The sequence below is a fragment of the Rhinopithecus roxellana genome, chromosome 8, assembly GCF_007565055.1.
Source record: "Rhinopithecus roxellana isolate Shanxi Qingling chromosome 8, ASM756505v1, whole genome shotgun sequence".
Taxonomy (NCBI): domain Eukaryota; kingdom Metazoa; phylum Chordata; class Mammalia; order Primates; family Cercopithecidae; genus Rhinopithecus; species Rhinopithecus roxellana.
The window spans coordinates 85,790,455-85,809,185 of record NC_044556.1 but is presented as its reverse complement, the minus strand read 5'-3'; the positions used below and the strand labels follow the sequence as shown (position 1 = coordinate 85,809,185).

Genomic DNA, 18,731 nt, shown 5'->3' with positions numbered 1-18,731 from the left:
CTGAGAATTTTATCACCATTTCAAATGAATGTGAAGTCTTCAATTAAAAAGTATAAGCCAGAAGCCATCATTAAGCTCCTATACTAGTCATGCTTTTATCGCTTCTCATAATTATCTTAAATACATTTACTATTCATGACACACAAAATAATTAAACATTGCATTTAAATGGATAAGAAAATAACATGACTTCAGGAAGGCCCTTATCCCTTTAGACAGAGCTATAGGAAAACACAGTTGCAGTTAGGTAAAGGACCAGAGCATATTATCTGTGCAAATGTGTAACATCCATGCCCTGGTCATGAACTTTTAGTAGCATCCCTAGTCATGGTAGCAAAATAAAAATTGCTCCCACGTATTTCCAAACTCCCCTTAGTGGGAATGATACCACCCTCCCAGTTTGAGATGCACTGCTTGAGACTTTTGTTAAAATTTGATCAGTTAACAAGGCACCTGTGGTTGTAAATATTCTGTTTTCTGTAGTTTCTCTTACCAGCAAAAAGGAGAAGATTATAACATCAATGTAAAAACAAAAACAATAAAACCCACATAAACTCAAAAGTCTTTCCATATTCAAGTGACTTTGCTTCACTTTTTTTTTTTTTCATTTAAAGCTAACATCACCTTAAAGGATGTCTCACACTTCTGAATTTATATTTCCTGACCTCCAAAAGGGATCCTATCTATTATTAAAAAGTCAAAAAATAACAGATGCTGGTGAGGTCGCAGAGAAAAGGGAATACTTATACAATGGTAGGGTGGATAAGAAAATGGAATACCACGGAAGACCATGGAATACTACGTAGCCATAAGAAAGAATGAGATCATGTTCTTTGCAGTAACATGGATAGAGCTGGAGGCCATTATCCTAAGCTAATTAATACAGAAACAGAAAATCAATTACTGTATATTCTTATCCATAAATGCCAGCTAAACACTGAGTACACATGGACACAAAGAAAGAACACCAGGGGCTACTTGAGGGTGGAGGGTGGAAGGAGAATGAGGACTGAAAAATTACCTATCAGGTACTATGCTTATTTATTAGTTGGGTGTTGAAATAATCTGTGCACCAAACTCCTGAGACATACAATTTACCTGTATAACAAACCTGCGCATGTACCCACTGAAACAAAAGTTAAAAAAAGAACACAAAAGGGGTCTTATATTGTTCTACTTCCACATTCTCACATTTGTTCCCTCTTCTGCACTATCTTACCTCAAATTTACATCTTAATGAGTTCTATTGTTTGTGTGTGTGTGCACGTTAATAGTTGAACCATTGATACAATTTGACCTATTTGGAATGGATGTGAAGGACTTTTTCTTTATTTTAATTAAAGCACATGTTTCTCAATTATGACCTAGGGAATATAGGTTGAGACTTAGTACATAGTCGTTAGAATGACAACTGAAATTGAAATTAAATAAATATGTATTGGTTCATGATGGTTGACCTCATTTACCCCATTATAATTAGTGCCCTCCACTACAGAATAGCAAACTCACTCCTAGCATTGACATCTACTAGCTGTATATTAGAGATTGCAAAAGAAGCAATATAGAGTTAATAACTGTCATAATGACTGAGATGCATGATGACATCAGTAATTTTTTTAGTAGATCGCTTTTAGGACACAAAAATCACCACCAATATGACTATGTGTCTTTAAAATTATATTTATGTGTATATATATATATATATATACATATTTAGGTATATAGCACAACCAAACCTCTATTGTGAGCATAAACATTTATAGGTACTCCAGAGCAATGGTTAGCAAACTATGGCCCATGAGCTAAATCCAGCGTCACATCTGCTTTTGTAAATAAAGTTTTAATAGAACACAGACATGCTAATTCATTAATATATTGTCTATGGCTGTTTTAATGCTATATAGCAGCAGAGTCAAGTGGTTATGACAAAGACTGTATGACATGCAAAATCTAAAATACTCTCTGTCTCTACAGAAAATGTTTGCTGACTCCTGATATAGATTGTAAATGAAAGGTCAGCAGAATACATATGCATTTTTTTTTCTTTTTTTATTGCTAGGATCGGTTGTATGAAATGGGATCAAGGAGCTGCTAATTGTTGGGACCAACGTCTCCTCCCTACAAAGCTAGAAATCTTGGCACTGTGTCATGTCAAAGGTGAAAAACAACAAATGAAGTTCATTTTGATGAGGTTTAAGAAATGTATTTTCTAGGGCATTTTGAGGTGTATCTAATCTTTGGGTTGTAGAAAATGACAACGTGTTTCAAAACAGTTGAAAAGAACATTTTAATCTGTTATGTTCAGTAGTATTTTATAATAATTTCAGAACTATCATCTAATAAAGTATCATAAAAGACTATATTGAATTGCAGTAAAAAGTTTTGAGTCCATCTGTTAACATTTATTTGTCTAGTTATTGTGGATTTCATACTCATAAAACTATTGGTAAAACATATGATCATTTAAGTCATATTGCCTCATAAATTTTGGCCAGCTTATTTTTCATAGACCCATGTTGGGGTTTACTCCTTCAGCTGATTTTGGTTTCCATGGACATTAAAAGAGATGCTACAGAGTTTCTCTATAATTTGCCCTGTTTAATGAGTGTCTTCATCACGAATGATGGAAAAGTGTATAAGGAAGTTAGTACGTTCGCTTTGAACCATAACTAAGTACCTGGTACTGGACTTGCCTTCCTGTCACAAACGAGTAAGAAACTAGAAAAACTACTTAAAGCAACTGTTTTCAGGCAATGATAAACAGGCAGCACGTGACTGATCCATGAGCGCAAAACACACAGGTGAACTCCATAATCAGGAAGGAGACACTTAAGTAAAGTGGTGGCCTTGCTGAGTTGAGGAGGAAATTATCAGAGTTCAAGGTTGTTGGAATGGCTGAAATTTTGTAGGCTAGAATATCTGAGCGCTCTCGCTCTCTCTCTTTCTCTCTCTCTGTGTATGTGTGTGTGTGTGTGTGTGTGTGTGTGTGTGAGAGAGAGAGAGAGAGAGAGAGAGAGAGACAGAGACAGAGACAGAGAGAGGAGAGTGAAAGAGACAAGGGGGGGAACGGAGGGGGAGAGAGAGAGAGAGAGACAGAGAAGGGGGTAATACTGAAAGCTTGTATGGAAATTCACTGAGGATAAAGGTGTGCCAGGCGAGACCTTGCAAGACTTAGCAGAGCTTGCCTGCTGTAGGGGGAAGGCTGAAGAGTGATGCTAAGGGTCAGGCAGTGCTGGAAGACATTAGATTTCCAACCTAGCAGTGGAGTAAACTTCACTAATACCTTGAGCACTTAATTCAGAATCCAGAACCAAGCCTCAGGAGAAAGACCCATACAAAAGAGTAAGGGGAATATGCTAGGACTAAATTTAAAACCAAATAAGACTTATACTGAAAATGAATAATACCAAATTTGACATGACCCAAAGAATCCACCACTAATTAAGCTGCATGCCACACAAAACATAGTATCATTTAAATAAGCCAACATAATCCAGATTCCCTATAAATATCACTACAAATGTCCAGCATACAATTGAGTTTTATCAGGTATCCACAGAGATAGAAAGATGTGAACCATAAAAGGCAGTCTATTAAAAAAAAGTCTGTGAGATGATCCGGATGTTGGAATTAGCAGAAAAAAAATTTAATCTAGCTTTTGTACTTTCAAGGACTTAAAGGAATAGAGTCATAATAAATGGGATATCAGCATATAAATGAAAACTTTTTTTAAAAAAGACATATTTCAAGAACTAAGAAGTATAGAATTTGAATTAAAAAATTCACAATATGGGCTTATCATTAGACTGGACGCTGCAAAAACTACAAAAAAGTTAACTTGATGATAGATCAATAAAAGTATTCAGTCTAAAGCTCAGGAAAAAAATGAATTGAGTCTTGGTACATATCAATATGGAGTGGTCTTACATACATATAATTGGAATCCCAGAAAGGGAGCAGAAGCATAATTGCACAGAAAAAATATTTAAGACAATAATGGCTGAAAATATCCCAAGTTATCATAAAGCAAATGGACAAATCTAGGAAACTCAGTGAATACCAAATAGGCTAATTACAGAGAAAATCACACCTAGACACATTATGGTCAAACTGCAAATAACCAAGTATTGGGAAAGAAAAGTTTTACAGGCAGTCTGAGAAACATAATACATTATGCATGGACAAAAATAATAAAGTGATAGCTGACTTCTCATCAAAAACAAGAGGTTAAAATCATCAGAGGGCTTAAAGTGCTGATGATGTATAAAAACTGCCAATCCAGAATCCTATATCTAGAAAAAAAATCCTTCAAAACCGAAGACAGAATCGATATTTTCAGATAAATAAAAACAGAAAATTCAACACCAATAGACCTCCACTGTAAGCAATGCTAAAAAAAATTCTTTAGGATGAAAGAGGACATACCAGATGCAAACTGAAATCTGTAATGTTTTAGTTATCCTTTTGATATAATAGAGTTAGTAATTTCAAATAATAATCATTTATTATTTCTCCCTATTCTATAGCTTTGCTTACCTGGATGATTCTCCTGCTCTGGATATTATTGGCTGGGGTCACTCAGGTGGCTGCATTCAGCTGGGTGTTTAGCCAGGGCTGGAACTTCCAAACTAGCTTCATTCACATGTCCGGTAGTTCAGCTGTGTGGCTGAAATGGTTGGGACGGTTGGCTGAAATGTTTTTCATTCTTTAGTAATCTACTCTAAACTTATTTATTTGTTGGCCAGATTTCTAGAGGATAAAAGTAAAGGTGTATGGCTTCTTAGGGGCTAGGCCTAGAATTGGTATGACATCACTTTCACCATGTTTTGTTCATCAAAGCAAGTTAAAAAACCAGCCCAGATTCAAGGGGTGGGAACATAGATTCTGTTTCTTTTTTTCTTTTGTTTTTTTTGAGACAGAGTCTCGCTCTGTCACCCATGCTGGAGTGCATTGATCTCGGCTCACTGCAACCTCTGCTTCTCAAGTTCAAGCGATTCTCCTGCCTCAAGTCTCCCAAGAAGCTGGGATTACAGGTATGTGCCACCACGGCCAGCTAATTTGTGTGTGTGTGTGTGTGTGTATGTGTATTTTTAGTAGAGACAGGGTTTCACCATGTTGTCCAGGCTGGTCTCGAATTCCTGACCTTGTGATCCACCTGCCTTGACCTCCCAAAGTGCTGGGATTACAGACGTGAACCACCATGCCCGGCTGATTCTATTTCTTAAAGGGAGAAGCAACATGCACATACAAGAATGTGAATACTTTTTGAGCGCTATTTTTAAAAATAATTCACCACAAACAGGAAGGAATGAAAAGAACTGAAAATAGTAAAATGTAGGTAAATACATAAAAGGTAATATATATTTTTCTTCTCTTAATTTCTTTGAAATACATATGACTAAGGCAAAGATAACAATGTGCATAGATGTTATATATATGACAACAAAGCACAAAGGACTTGGGGAGATGGTAAGTAGAACTTTACTACTGCAAGGCTGTTTTATTTTACATGAAGTATCATAATTTTAACTCTAAGGCTGTGATAAGTTAAGAATGTATATGATAATTCTCAGAAACACTGTAAAGCAATAATGCAAAAAGATATAATTAAAGCCAACAGAGGGATTAAGATGAAATACAAAAACATTGATTAACCCAAAAGAAAGCAGAAAGTGAAGAACAAAGGAACACAAAACTAATGGGATAAATCAAAAACAAATAGCAAAATGATAGACTTAAACTCAACTATCTGTTGTCTGTAAGAGAAGCACATTAAATTAAAAAACACAGGTTGAAAGTAAAAAGATGGATAAAGATATACCAGTAAACAGTAAGCCAGGAAGGCTGTAGTGGCTATACTAATATCGGATGAATTAGACTTCAAGATAATGAGTATTATCAGCGATAAAGACATTTCATAATGATAAAATGGTCAATTCATCAAGAAGACACAAGAATCACAAATGTTTATATGACCAATAACAGAGCTTCAAAAATGCAAAAGAAAAGCTGACAAAACTAAAGAAAGTGGCAAATTCACAGCCACAGTTTGAGTTTTACACTATCTCAATAATTAATAGTAACACTACACACAAAACAATCAATACAATATAGAAGATCCAAAGAAAACTATTAATCACCTTAATCACATTGACATTGATGGACACAATGCTCAATAACTGCAGAACACATATTCTTGTCTACTGCTCATAGAACATTTACCAAGGTAGACTATATTATGGGCACAGTAAGTCTCAAAAAACTTTATCAAAATTTCAGAGTTTGTTTTCTAACCATGCAGAAATAAACTGGTAATCTCCAACAAGAGTAGTCATAAAAAAGAGAGAAGATGCAAATGATCAATGTCTGTGTTTCATTTATCTATTCCTATGTAAGAAATCAGTGCAAACTTCAGTGACTTAAAATAACAACCATTTTATTGCTCACAATTTTGTGAGTATAGGGCTGAGAACAGCTCACCTCTGCTCCGTGTGTTGTCAACTGGTCTCACTCATGTAGTTGCATTCAGCAAGTGCCTGATTCAGGATACACAGTCTGAGATGAATTTCTTCACATGTCCAAAGCCAAGGTGCTGACTGTTGGTTCCATGTGGCCTTTCTTTCCCTGTGGTCTTTCACACTCCAAGGGCTCTTTCTTCACGTGGCCACTCTCTCCAGCAGGATAGGCTGGTCTTCTTTTTGTAGCTACTCAAGAGCACTGAAACATGAAAAAAAAAGAGGAAAAAAAACTGTGTCTTTGAGGATACAGTCCCTGGGGTGGAATTCTAGCCCATGTATTTTAGTATTCGCTATATTATTTTCTGAGATATTTTTGTTTTTATGCTTTCATACCACATTCCTTTTTTATTCTTGTTAGCTGTGATATAGGATAGTCTATTTATGATGAAGTCTCTTTAACTGTTTGGCTGTGTGAAGTTTGTCCTTTAACAGATTGTACAGGAAGCGTTCATGGAAATAATATTCCTTAAATGACAGCTTGCAACTTTAAAAACAACATAATTCATCACCATATTAAGTTGCTCTTTAGTACAAAGCAATTGTAAGAACATCTTTTTCTTAGGACATGTTTTCTTATAGATTGAAATCTAGAAAAGTCTTTTGCATGCTTTATGTTTTCATATTTGTCACATCTTTTTTTTTTTTTTTTTTTTTAGACGTGGTCTTGCTATGTTGTCCAGGATGACATCGAACTTTTGAACTTTTCAGCTCAGTGAGCTTCCTGCCTCAGCCTCCGGAGTAGCTGGGACTATAGGTGCTTGCCACTGCAACTTCCCTCCTTCCTTCTTGTTTATGTTATTGGATGTGATCTAGTTGATTTTTTAAAATCTCTTCTCTCCAACACATTTTCTGTCAGAATTGTCGCCTGGGAAAGAAAAAGGGTAGGTAGGGCACATTAAGTGCTTCCCATTGTTTCCTACTGCTCCTTAGAGGTGTTTGAGAACTTCAAGGAAAATCAGAAAGTTCTTCCTCACTTTCGGGAGAACATAAACTTTTGGCCATGTAAAATCATTTCTGGGCTGGTTTTGGTGAATTTATACCTCAAGCCAATGGGAGAAAAGTAGCCAGACTAAGCCTCTAGACAAGAAAGTAATGATTATGTATGTTATTTTGTGTGTGCTCTCCTGAACTACGCATAATTTATGTTAGCCCTGCCTGTACAGTTAGAGCACAAGCTTGAGTGAGGACTCAAGAACTAATGACAGAAAGAGCAGCAGAAAGAACTTTTCTTGCAAGTCCTTAACTACTGCATATTGTTTATGAAGACAACATAGAATCAACTATTTGTAGCATTTTAAGGAATCCATGCACAATTTTTTTTTTTTTTAAAGACAGGGTCTCATTCTGTCACCCAGGCTGGAGTGCTGTAGCGTGATCACAGTTCACTGCAGCCTCGTCCTCCCCGGGCTCAGGTGATCCTCCCACCTCATCCTCTCGAGTAGCTGGGACTAGAGGCATGCACCACCACCCCAGATTATTTTTTAAATTTTTTTTTGTAGGGACGGGGTTTCATCATGTTGCCTAGGCTGGTTTCGAACTCCTGAACTCAAACGATCCGCCTGCCTTGGCCTCCCAAAGTGCTGGGATTACAGGCATGAACCACCGCACCTGGCCTCAAACTCTTACCAGACCTTTTAATTTCCTCTCCGATACTCTGATTCTACCCAAATTGTTCACCTTCACAGAGGAAACTCAGTGATTCGTGGTATTTGTGCATCCTCATTTATTATTTGTGCATCCTCATTTGTGGACAAAATTCTTTCTTGCTGTGACTTGAAAGCAGCCTCCCTTTAGCTTTCACTTATTAGTCCTAGTTCTGTTCTCTGCTGCTAAGAAAAAAGGTCTGATCCTTCTTTCACGGATCAGCCCTCCAAATACTGGAGAAGCACACTGCGTTTCCTTAACCATCTTACTTTTGACCCATATTTCATTTGTTTGTCTCAATGCCCCTCATGAAAGTTGAACCAGACGGGTCCGCAGAACAATTTTTGCTCAGAAGGCAAAAGAAATTCTCGCCCAAATTGTGGAGAAGGGAGTCGAACCAATTAAACGCAAAGCTAAAACTGTAATAGAAAAGAACTTTCAGGCTCGCAATGAACAGGATATGCATGGATTTGTCTCGTCACAGCCACTAACCACGCCTCCACTCGTGCAGTGCGCCTGCGAGCCGACCAGAAACCAATGGCCCATCGTAGTGAATTTCTCGGGTAAAGTGACATTCTGCGCTTTTGAATGCTCCCTTCGCCCAGCCGCCGACCCCTCGCCCCAATTTCCATTTTAAATGAAAGTCTCCCACTTTCTAGCTGAGACAGACAAAAATAAAACTCGGGCAAAACTAATCGGAGAGAGGCCGTTCACTGTCACTTCCTGGGTCACTTCCAGAAGTCACTTCCGGGGTCGAGGCGAGGCCAACAACACGCCTGCTACCGCAAGAGTTACGAGCTGGGCCGCGCGCAGCCTGAATGCCTAAACCAGGTTTTGCGCATGCTCATATAAAGCTCTCCTAACCCATCTTCCGGTGGGAATTCCTTCGCGTGGTCCGGAGTCGGAGACTGAGTTTAGCTTTACTGAGGAGCTCTAATTTTAAGCGGGTAAGTGCCGCGGATATCGTCCGTGGTTCCTGCGTTTAAATGGGACCGTAAGGGGTGTGTCAGGATTCATCCATGTTCTCCTGATATTTCCTCCTAATACCTGAAACCCTTGGAGTCTGAGAACGAGAGAAGGGGAGAAGCTTTGGTTGCCGTGGCAACTGCGGGACACCAATTTGGATTTTTGAGGATTTGGAAAGGGAGGATTTGTGGAACTGCTACTCAAAATACATGATGGGTCGGATTCAAATTCAGTTGTTACTTATAATTCATACTCGTAGCTACAGAATTTGATATTAGAAAGTTTTCTCTGGGTGTAATGCAGAGAAGCAAAATCTGAGCAAGGATAATTATTTAGAAAGCTAACGCAGTAATCTAGGCACTGTTTGAAGGGGTCTTGAACTAGGGTAGTGCTGTAGGATTGCAAAGAAGAGGGGAATTGGGGAAATTTGGGAAGCAGTATCAGGGGCACTAATACTCGATTTCATATGGGGAATGAGGAAGGGGCCCTGAGCATCTTTAGGAGTAAGTCCAAACTCAGCTTGGCTTATGATTATTTTTCTAGGTTCGTTTCTCACCTTCCGCACCCCTCTCCACACACACCCCAACTTCTAGTCATGCTAAGTAGTTTGGTGTTCTATTTCCTAGAATAACGTCCTCACCTTTTTTGTGGTGTTAGGGAGGTTCTATCATTTCACTAAGCCCCTCAGTTTTTTCAACCTTAACATGGAAGAAAGTAATAGTACCCACCTCAGGATTGCTGTGGGGATTAAATTAGGTAATTTATACTTCTGGTGCATAGTAAGGGCCTAATAAATATTAGCTGCTAGTACTATTCTTATTGTACTTCTCGTATTGTTTTGTTATTGTATGTTTTGCTATTTCTTCGTCTAGACTTGAGATTTTTTTTAAATTGAAGGGGCAGTATCTTATTTATCTTTATATGGACTTGAAACATTAGTAGTTCGGTCTTTTTAATGTCTCATTCATTTTGGCTGTTGCTGACATAGTTAAATTCATTTTTTACTTTAAAAGAGCTGACAGGTATAATGCATTTTGCTGATCAAATTGTATTTATTTGATAAAAAGCTGTTTTTCTGTACAACTCAGAAGACTGTGGATTAAGATGTACAGAAAGTAACTGATATCTCCGTTTGTAATAGGTATGAGTGATTTCAGTGAAGAATTAAAAGGGCCTGTGACAGATGATGAAGTGGAAACATCTGTGCTCACTGGGGCAGGAATGCATTTTCCTTGGCTTCAAACATACATAGAAACTGTGGGTAAGTAAAACAGTAACATTGAGCTATTTTAACTTAAATGTAAGGAGATGGTAAGATTCAATATGGATACAAAATGAATAACCAGGCTGGTTTAATTTTCAAGAGGAATATGTGGAGTGTTTTTAAGCCAAAAAAAAATGTTTTTTCTTTTAGAACTCTTTGACCTTGGATTAACGGTAGTCTGTATTATGCTAGATACACATTTTTTCTAGTAATACTTACTGAGCACTTTTATCTCTGGCATTGATTAAATATTGGGGAGTCATAGAAGAAGAAGATATGGTCTCTGCCATTGAGGAAAACATGCCTAGGAAGTGTTCAAGAAGTTGCTGTTGAATTGCATTGAAATTATTTCAAATAGAATTGATCACGTAATAGTTTTTTTTTTTTTGGAGACAGAGTCTTGCTCTGTTGCCCACACTGGAGTGCAGTGGCTAGATCTTGGCTCACTGCAACGTCTGCCTCCCGGGTTCAAGTGATTCTACTCAACCTCCCGAGTAGCTGAGATTACAGGTACCCGCCATCACGCTTGGCTAGTTTTTGTATTTTTAGTAGAGACAGGATTTCACCATGTTGGCCAGGCTGGTTTTGAACTCTTGATCTCAAGTGACCTGCCCTCCTCAGCCTCCCAAAGTGGTGGGATTACAGGCATGAGTCACTGCACCCGGCCTAGATAAAAGAGCATTTTCCCTCATTTTTATCTACTGTAAATGCAAGCATGTTTTTCTATGGGATAAAATTTCCCCCATTTTTATCTAATATAAATGCAAGTGTGTTTTTCTATGGGATGAATTCCCTATAAGAATTTATTTAATATAAGTATAAATAAAAAAAGCTATTATCTGTATGCTGGCATATTGAGTGGTTTACATTTGGGATTACATTTGAACCAGCATTTTACTTACTGCCCTTAAATATGTATTTTTTTGCCCAGACTTTTCTCCCCTTGACACAGATTCCTTGGCTCCTAAAATTTTGCTTCAATTTTTTCTTTCGATCTAAGTATCATCTCATTTAGTGATCTCAGTAAATTCTCAATAAATTTTTGTGCTAGGCAGTTCAGGTAGGAGGAAACTGAATCTCAAAGACATTAAATTCGTAAGTGGTGGTATCAGAAATCAAATCCAGGTTTGTCTGATCTCAAAGCCTACACTTTTAACCACTGAGATATATTTTTTAAAATGAGACAATATATGTAAAGTACCTAGCATAGTATCTAATGCATAGTGAGTGTTTAAAAATAATAGTGCCTTTCCTCTCCTCATTTTAGTTTTGCTAGATTAATGCACATGGCTTAAGGCAGATTTGAATGAATGATACTTCAGAGATAGTGCTACTTCATCCCTGGTAGGGAACTAATAATTTAAATTTCCTATAGTTATATCATGCTTGGGTATGTTTCTGTTACCAGTGTTCTATAGAAAGTCTGAGTCAGTCTGCAAGCAGATAGGTTTAAGACCAAAATTTACATGCTTAGAAATATTTTATATGTCGTGGATAGCCTGTTAAACCCAAAATACTTTTGGTCTGCAATGAGAAAATACTTGGAAGTAATATTGACATTGTGCTGGTAATTAACCATAATAGGAAAACAAAATTGCCTAACAATTGCTGTATTTATTTTTTATGCTGGTAGATAGCTTTTGGCATTTTGAAGGGCATGCCCAGCAAGCCCCTTAGAACAAAAACTTTGAAGACAGGGCCAGTCTGGATTGAAGCTATATGATGAGTACCTGCAGTAGTGCTTAGCACACAGTGGTGCCTGAAAAATATTTGTTGACAGACTGATAAGTTTCCAGATTCTTTGAGTAGCATATTAGAAGTTAGGTTGATGACACTAGTTCTTTATTGTACATCTCTATTCCATGTAAAAATGTGTTTTCCTTGACAATTTTTTTTCTTAAAGTTATCAGGATCAAGTAAGACTATCTTTTGCTCATTAAAGAATGAAATGAGAGGAGAACTTTTCCTGAGGTAACTAGGCTAGGTTGGAAGACAAAAGTATTTTCCAAGCATTTAGGTATAGTTATCTAAAGTCAATTTGTAGTCTCAGTTGTGAAAGCTTGAGCGATGGAAGGGAGCTTAGCCTGAGAACAGTTCTCTCCTTTAGGTAAATAAAAGATGTTTTAAGGATGAGGTGTTTTGTCAGTTTCCTAGGCTGGCTGGCTGGTATTGCCACCGATGCTGAGCAGCTTTGGTGTGGGGATCTTATAAAATGCAGCTTCTGATTCAGAGAGCTGGGCATAGTACTCTGTAGTTGTAATGAGATTCCAGGTGATACTTCTGCTGCATGTTCCAGGACCACATTGAGTAGCAAGGGCAGGTCCCCAGGTGATTTGTATGTACATTGAAAAGTCTGAGAACACTAGCGCAGTAGTCTTCAAATTTTTCACTTTTGTATCCCCTACTTTTTTCTGAAAAATTGAGTACTACCTTGCACAGTTTTAAGGAATCATCTGAAAATATTTTATTGTATGTTTAATATTTTCAAGAGATATAATTTCTAGCACGTTGGTATTTTTAAATGAATATATATTACTTTATATGTGATGGAGTCCAGATAGCATAGGAGTGGCATACGGTTTTAATACCTTGCGTTATCCATTTAAAAATTAAGAAAAAGTTTTTAATAGATGGAATTTTATGTTCCTTTTTGTTGTACTTCTTGCAATAAAAGTTATGTATCAACATTTATCCTTTTTTTTGTTTATATCCTGTAAGTTTTAAGAATTAAAACTTTTTCTAGGTTGAGACGTTGCTATCATTAATAGTTGTACATAGCTGATCAATATAACATGTATTAAAAGTGTTGCTGGCCAGGTGCGGTGGCTCATGCTCATAATCCCAGCACTTTGGGAGGCCAAAAGGAAGGATCACTTGAACCAGGAGGTCGAGGCTACAGTGAGCTATGATTGTGCTAGTGCGGTCCAGCCTGGGTGACAGAGCAAGACTCTCTTTTTCTTTCTTTCTTTTTTTTTTTTTTAATAAAGTTATCTAAAACTTTTCCCCAATTTTTTTTATATATATTTGTGGGTGACTTTTATGTATTCCTAGGATGAGAAAAGATTTAGCATTGATTATGCTATTTTTTTTTTTAACTGACATAAATTCTGAGAAACCTTAGTCACATAAGTAAGAAGATGGCAGTGAATGGAGTTTAATTATAGCCATGCATCAGGTCCTTGAATTTCTTCTAAATTATTCATGAAAAATTACATAATGATTTATTGTAAAAAATTATGTTGTTCTGCAGTTTTGATAAGCAAAGAATTGGGAATTGCCTGACTTGCAAAAGGAGATGTTAGAGTTACTTACTTTTTCAACACCTGTGTTTTCACCTTCAGATAATATGTAATGATTTTGATTGTGAAGCTTTGACTATGTAGGCACAGCTGTCTAGGAGATTAACTTGTGGAAAGAGTATGTAAGGAAATCAAAGATCTGCAAGTTAATTGTTTTAAAAGTATCTTTGCAAAGTACCTGTTGGTCTTTGTGTACCTACTGGGGTACAATTACCCAGCTGGACTAGAGGGGTCTCGTAGTTCTGTGGGAAGAGAAGAAGAGGTAGCAATGTAACTAGTCATTCATATAATAGCCCTGTATCTAAGCCCAAATGTTCTTAACATTGGGATTGCCAATACTTTTAGAGATATAAATGTTTATTTTTGCAACTGTTTTAAGCTCATTTGTATTTAATATCGTTGAGTTACTAGGAATTTGGTCCTTAAAAAATAAAAGCCCACTTGGAGTTTGCAGAACATGGGTAGGTAATAAAGACCATGTTTGCCTAGAATGACCCTGGCATTTTACCCATTCTAAATACCTGGGACTGTGCTTTTGGGGGCCTGTTTGAGAGATTCTCCCCAAATTATTTAGCACAAGGATTAAAGGATGATTGAATCAGATTTAAAGGCTCTGGTGACTCTAGTAGCCCCAAAACATCAAATTAGATATTTTTTTATCTGCTAAAAATAATTAATATAATGTAGAAGGGTTTGTTTCAAATGAAGCTGGCTTTGATACTAGAAATGGGCTGGGTCAAGTAATGCCTACTGTTTACTTGTTAAAACTTCTTATCAGAAGTAAGTTTTTTGAATAGTTGAACTGGAACCATTGTGGATAAAAACTCTTTTCTTTTTCATTTTTATAGCCATTGGAGGGAAAAGGAAGAAGGATTTTGCTCAGACAACAAGTGCTTGTTTAAGTTTTATCCAAGAAGCTCTGCTGAAGCACCAATGGCAGCAAGCTGCAGAATACATGTACAGTTATTTTCAGACCTTGGAAGATTCAGATAGCTACAAAAGGCAGGCTGCACCTGAGGTAAACAAAGTTTGAGTTTGCTGGAAGAAATGATAGATTCCCAGGAATTTCTGCCTCCAGCTTCACCTTCACCTATAGTAGCTTTTACAGAATCTCAGTGATTTTGCTAAAAGCTACTAAAACTACTTTTGGGTGGAGAGTTTGTATTGGGACCTTATTTACACACTTCTTTTTACCTGTTATTTTAAAGGAAAATAAAATATTCATTCCAATAATTCTTCCTTTCCCCCCTCTTTGTGGATGTTTCCCATCATCATGTAAAAATTTTGTTACTCTTTTTTTTTTTTTTTTTTTTTTTTTTTTGAGACAGGGTCTTGCTCTGTCGCCAGGCAGGAGTGAAGTAGCACAATCTCGGCTCGCTGCAATCTCCGCCTCCTGGGTAGCTGGGACTACAGGCGCGCACCACCACACCCGGCTAATTTTTTTGTATTTTAGTAGAGATGGGGTTTCACCATGTTGGCCAGGACGGTCTCAATCTCTTGACCTCATGATCCGCCCGCCTTGGCCTCCCAAAGTGCTGGGATTACAGGTGTGAGCCACCATGCCCAGCCTATTCTATCTTAAAATCGTCTCTTCACCCAAACTTCCCCCATTAACTATGCTTCCTAGTTTTACTCTCTTTCAGCAAAACTTCTTGAAAGAGTTGTTCTCTTTTTCCAACCAGATCCTTTTTTTTTTTAGTTTTGTCAAGACATTGTTAATACACCATCATCCATTTAAATTGTACAGTTCAATGTATTTTCATATGTTTACAGAGTTGTGCAGCCAACCATTACCACACTCTAAATTTAGAACCTTTTTTTCTCACATGAAACCAAAACCCTGTACCCACTTGCAGTCTTTCCCTATCCCTCCTCACAGCTGCCAGACACTGACAGCCACTAATCTATTACTTTCTTTTTCTTTTTTTGTTTTCTTTTGAGACAGATTCTTGCTCTGTTGCCCAGGCTGGAGTACAGTGGCATGATCTTTGCTCCAGCTCCTGGGTTCAAGTGATTCTTGTACCTCAGCCTCTTGGTTGGCTGGGATTACAGGCATGCACCACCACACCTAGCTAATTTTTTGTATTTTTAGTGAAGACACGGTTTCAACTCCTGGCCTCAAGTGATCTGTCTGCCTCGGCATCCCTAAGGTGCTGGTATTACAAGCGTGAGCCACTGTGCCCAGCCTAATCTATTTTCTATTCTGGACATTTCATATAAGTGGTTCCGTACAATATGTGGCCTTTTGTAAATGGTCTCTTTGACTTGGCATAATGTTTTCATGGTTTATCCATGTTGTAGCATGTATAAGTACTTCATTACTTTTATTGCCAAATAATTTGTCATATGGAAATACCATGTTTTATTTGTCCATTTATCAGCTGTTAGACACTTAGGTTGTTTTTGCTTTTTGGTTATTGGAAATAATGCTTCTGCGAACATTTGTGTGCAGGTTTTTGTGTGGACATTTGTTTTAATTTATCCTGGGTCTACACCTGGGAGTGGAATTGCTGATCATATGGTAACACTATGTTTAGCCTCTTGAGGAACTGCCAGACTGTTTTCCAAAGTGGCCATATCATTTATATTCTCACCAGTAATATCTGAGGCTTCTAATTTCTCCAATCCTTGCCAATATTTTGTTATTGTCCTGTCTTACTGATAATAGTCATCCTTGTGGTTGTGAAGTGGCATCATCCTGACTATGATTTGCATTTCTCTAATGACTAATGATTCAGAGTGAGCTTTTTAAAACATGTCATATCATGTCACTCCTCTGCTGAAAACACTGTAATGGCTTTCCATTTCATTCAGTAGAAGCCAAAGTCATAATTGCCTGTAAATTCCTATATGATGTGCTCACTCCCTTTCCTTGTTTGACCTCTCTGACTTCATCTCCTGAAACAGGTGGAGCATTCCGAATTCAAAAATATGAAAACCAGAATGCTACAAAATTCAAAGCTTTTTGAGTACTGACATGAGATAGTGACACCTTTGCTTTCTGATGGTTCCATATATACAAATTTTGTTTTGCACACAAAATTTCAAGAATATTGTATAAAATTACCTTCAGGCTGTATGTATAGGTGTATATGAAACATAAGTGAATTTCATGTTTAGCCTTTGGTCCTATCCCCAGTCTCATTATGTATATACAAATATTTAAAAAGCTGAAAAAATTTCAAATCTGAAACATTTCTGGTCCCAACGATTTCAGATAAGGGATACTCAACCTGTATTCTCCTGCTTGTTTTTTCTTTTCCATCCTCACTGGTCTCCTTGTTCTTACTTTGAATGGGCCAGGCATATTCCTGACTTATTGCCTTTGCCTTAACCAGTTCTTGGAAAGCTCTTTCTTCAGCTATCACTATAGCCACCCTCCTTCAAAGCCCCTTTTCAATGAGGCCTACCTTGACTATTTAAAATTGCAGTTGCCTTACTCCATCTGCAACCTGCACTTTCTGAATGGCACTCCTGATCTCCTTATCCTGCTCCATTCTTTTCCCCTAACACTTGACAATTTAATTATATTTCTTGGTTATTGTTTGTCTCTCTGCATAGAATGTAAATTTCACAGGGCGGGATTAAAACAGTGCCTGGCATATACTACTAAATTTCTTCAGTAAAAGACAGTTTACCCACAAATAACTTGACATGAGTGTCTCATAGGTTTTACTGACATAGTTACCATTGCATCCATTAGTTATCTTTTAAAGCAAAAAAAAAAGAAAGCTGAAAAAAAAGTTTAACCATTCATTGAAAATTTAATTTATGTACTTAAGTTACATATACCTGTGAAACACTGGACATGTTACAGCCTCTTCTTGTCCAGATTTTGTTTTGTAAAATGAAGGAATTGGATGAATGGTTTTTGAGCACTTCTTTGGCTCTATTTGGATCACCGAAGGCTTTCATTGAAAGTGTAAATTCCTCTACTCCACACCCCTGTCCTACTGAGTCAGAATATCTTTTTTTTTTTTTTAGATGGAGTCTCACTCACTCTGTCACCCAGGCTGGAGTGCAGTGGCACGATCTTGGCTCACTGCAAGCTCCACCTCCCGGGTTCACGCCATTCTCCTGCCTCAGCCTCCTGAGTAGCTGGGACTACAGGCGCCTGCCACCACGCCCGGCTAATTTTTTGTATTTTTAGTAGAGATGGGGTTTCACCGTGTTAGCCAGGATGGTCTCGATCTCCTGACCTCATGATCCGCCTGCCTCGGCCTCCCAAAATGCTGGGATTACAGATGTGAGCCTATAATAGAATATCTATTTTTAACAGGTGTCCCATGTAATTATTGTGTACACTGGGTGTAAGAATAGCTATAATAATCTCGAAGTTTTCTTTTTTTGTTTTTGTTGCCTGCTTTTTTTTCCCCCCTGCATTTACCCATCCCTGGTGGTAGGTGATCCAAGACCCAGGTTTTCTTTAAGTTCCCAGATACTACAGTGTGATATTCTACAAATGAAATCTTGATATCTCTGAGTTGGGAAGATGAGGATCATTATACCAAATGATAAGATGTGTATCATATATAATTATACCAGTGATAGTATGTGTATCCACATATAACCAATGTGTATGTTCATAGAAATAATTGATTTATGGTTCAGTTTAATTTACTTTGAAGTTAGTATTACTGTTGTACTTGAAATTGAGGTTAGAGAAATAGAGATTTGCTCTCATGAAAAAAGAGCTCCAAGTTCTGCCCCCAAAGTTTTGGTGATCTGAGGATAAAATTTTTTTTATTAAGATTTGTCCATAGCTAATGAAAATTCTTAAATTGGCATTCTAAATATAGAATAAATGTAGTCAATAGTTGTAGAATTTGATGAGCTCTCAGGAAATAGGTAGTTTGTTGCCCTCATTTTGCAGATGATAAAGATGAGGCTGAGAACAATGAAGAAGCCAATATTATTAGAACCCAAATTTTCTGACTTTAATATTCTTCCTTCCATGCCAATTAAACATTTTATATTAAATATGTATCTTAACTGCCTTTCTTTAAACTACTAAATTAGTAATGATACTATTATATTATC

At 37.3% G+C, this 18,731-nt stretch overlaps 1 protein-coding gene and 1 long non-coding RNA gene across 4 annotated transcripts in view; one reads left to right on the top strand and one right to left on the bottom strand.

Annotated features, from left to right (window-relative positions):
* Positions 1–4,566: 4,566 nt before the first annotated feature.
* LOC104657334 lies at positions 4,567–8,919 on the bottom strand. Its single transcript, XR_747270.2, has 4 exons — positions 8,877–8,919; positions 8,432–8,581; positions 6,481–6,717; positions 4,567–4,666 (listed from the first exon to the last, which is right to left on the bottom strand). It is a non-coding gene; the product is annotated as an uncharacterized LOC104657334 (long non-coding RNA).
* TAF1A (TATA-box binding protein associated factor, RNA polymerase I subunit A) overlaps positions 8,748–18,731 on the top strand; it is a 32,378-nt gene continuing 22,394 nt past the window's right edge. For 2 of the 3 annotated variants that reach the window (XM_030936683.1, XM_010357109.2), the window contains exons 1-3: positions 8,748–9,109; positions 10,270–10,389; positions 14,540–14,709. In XM_030936683.1, coding sequence (XP_030792543.1) covers positions 10,272–10,389; positions 14,540–14,709 — 288 coding nt within the window. In that variant the 5' untranslated portion in view covers positions 8,748–9,109; positions 10,270–10,271. The remainder of the gene's footprint in view (positions 9,110–10,269; positions 10,390–14,539; positions 14,710–18,731) is intronic. The other variant, XM_030936684.1, reaches the window with a different exon arrangement.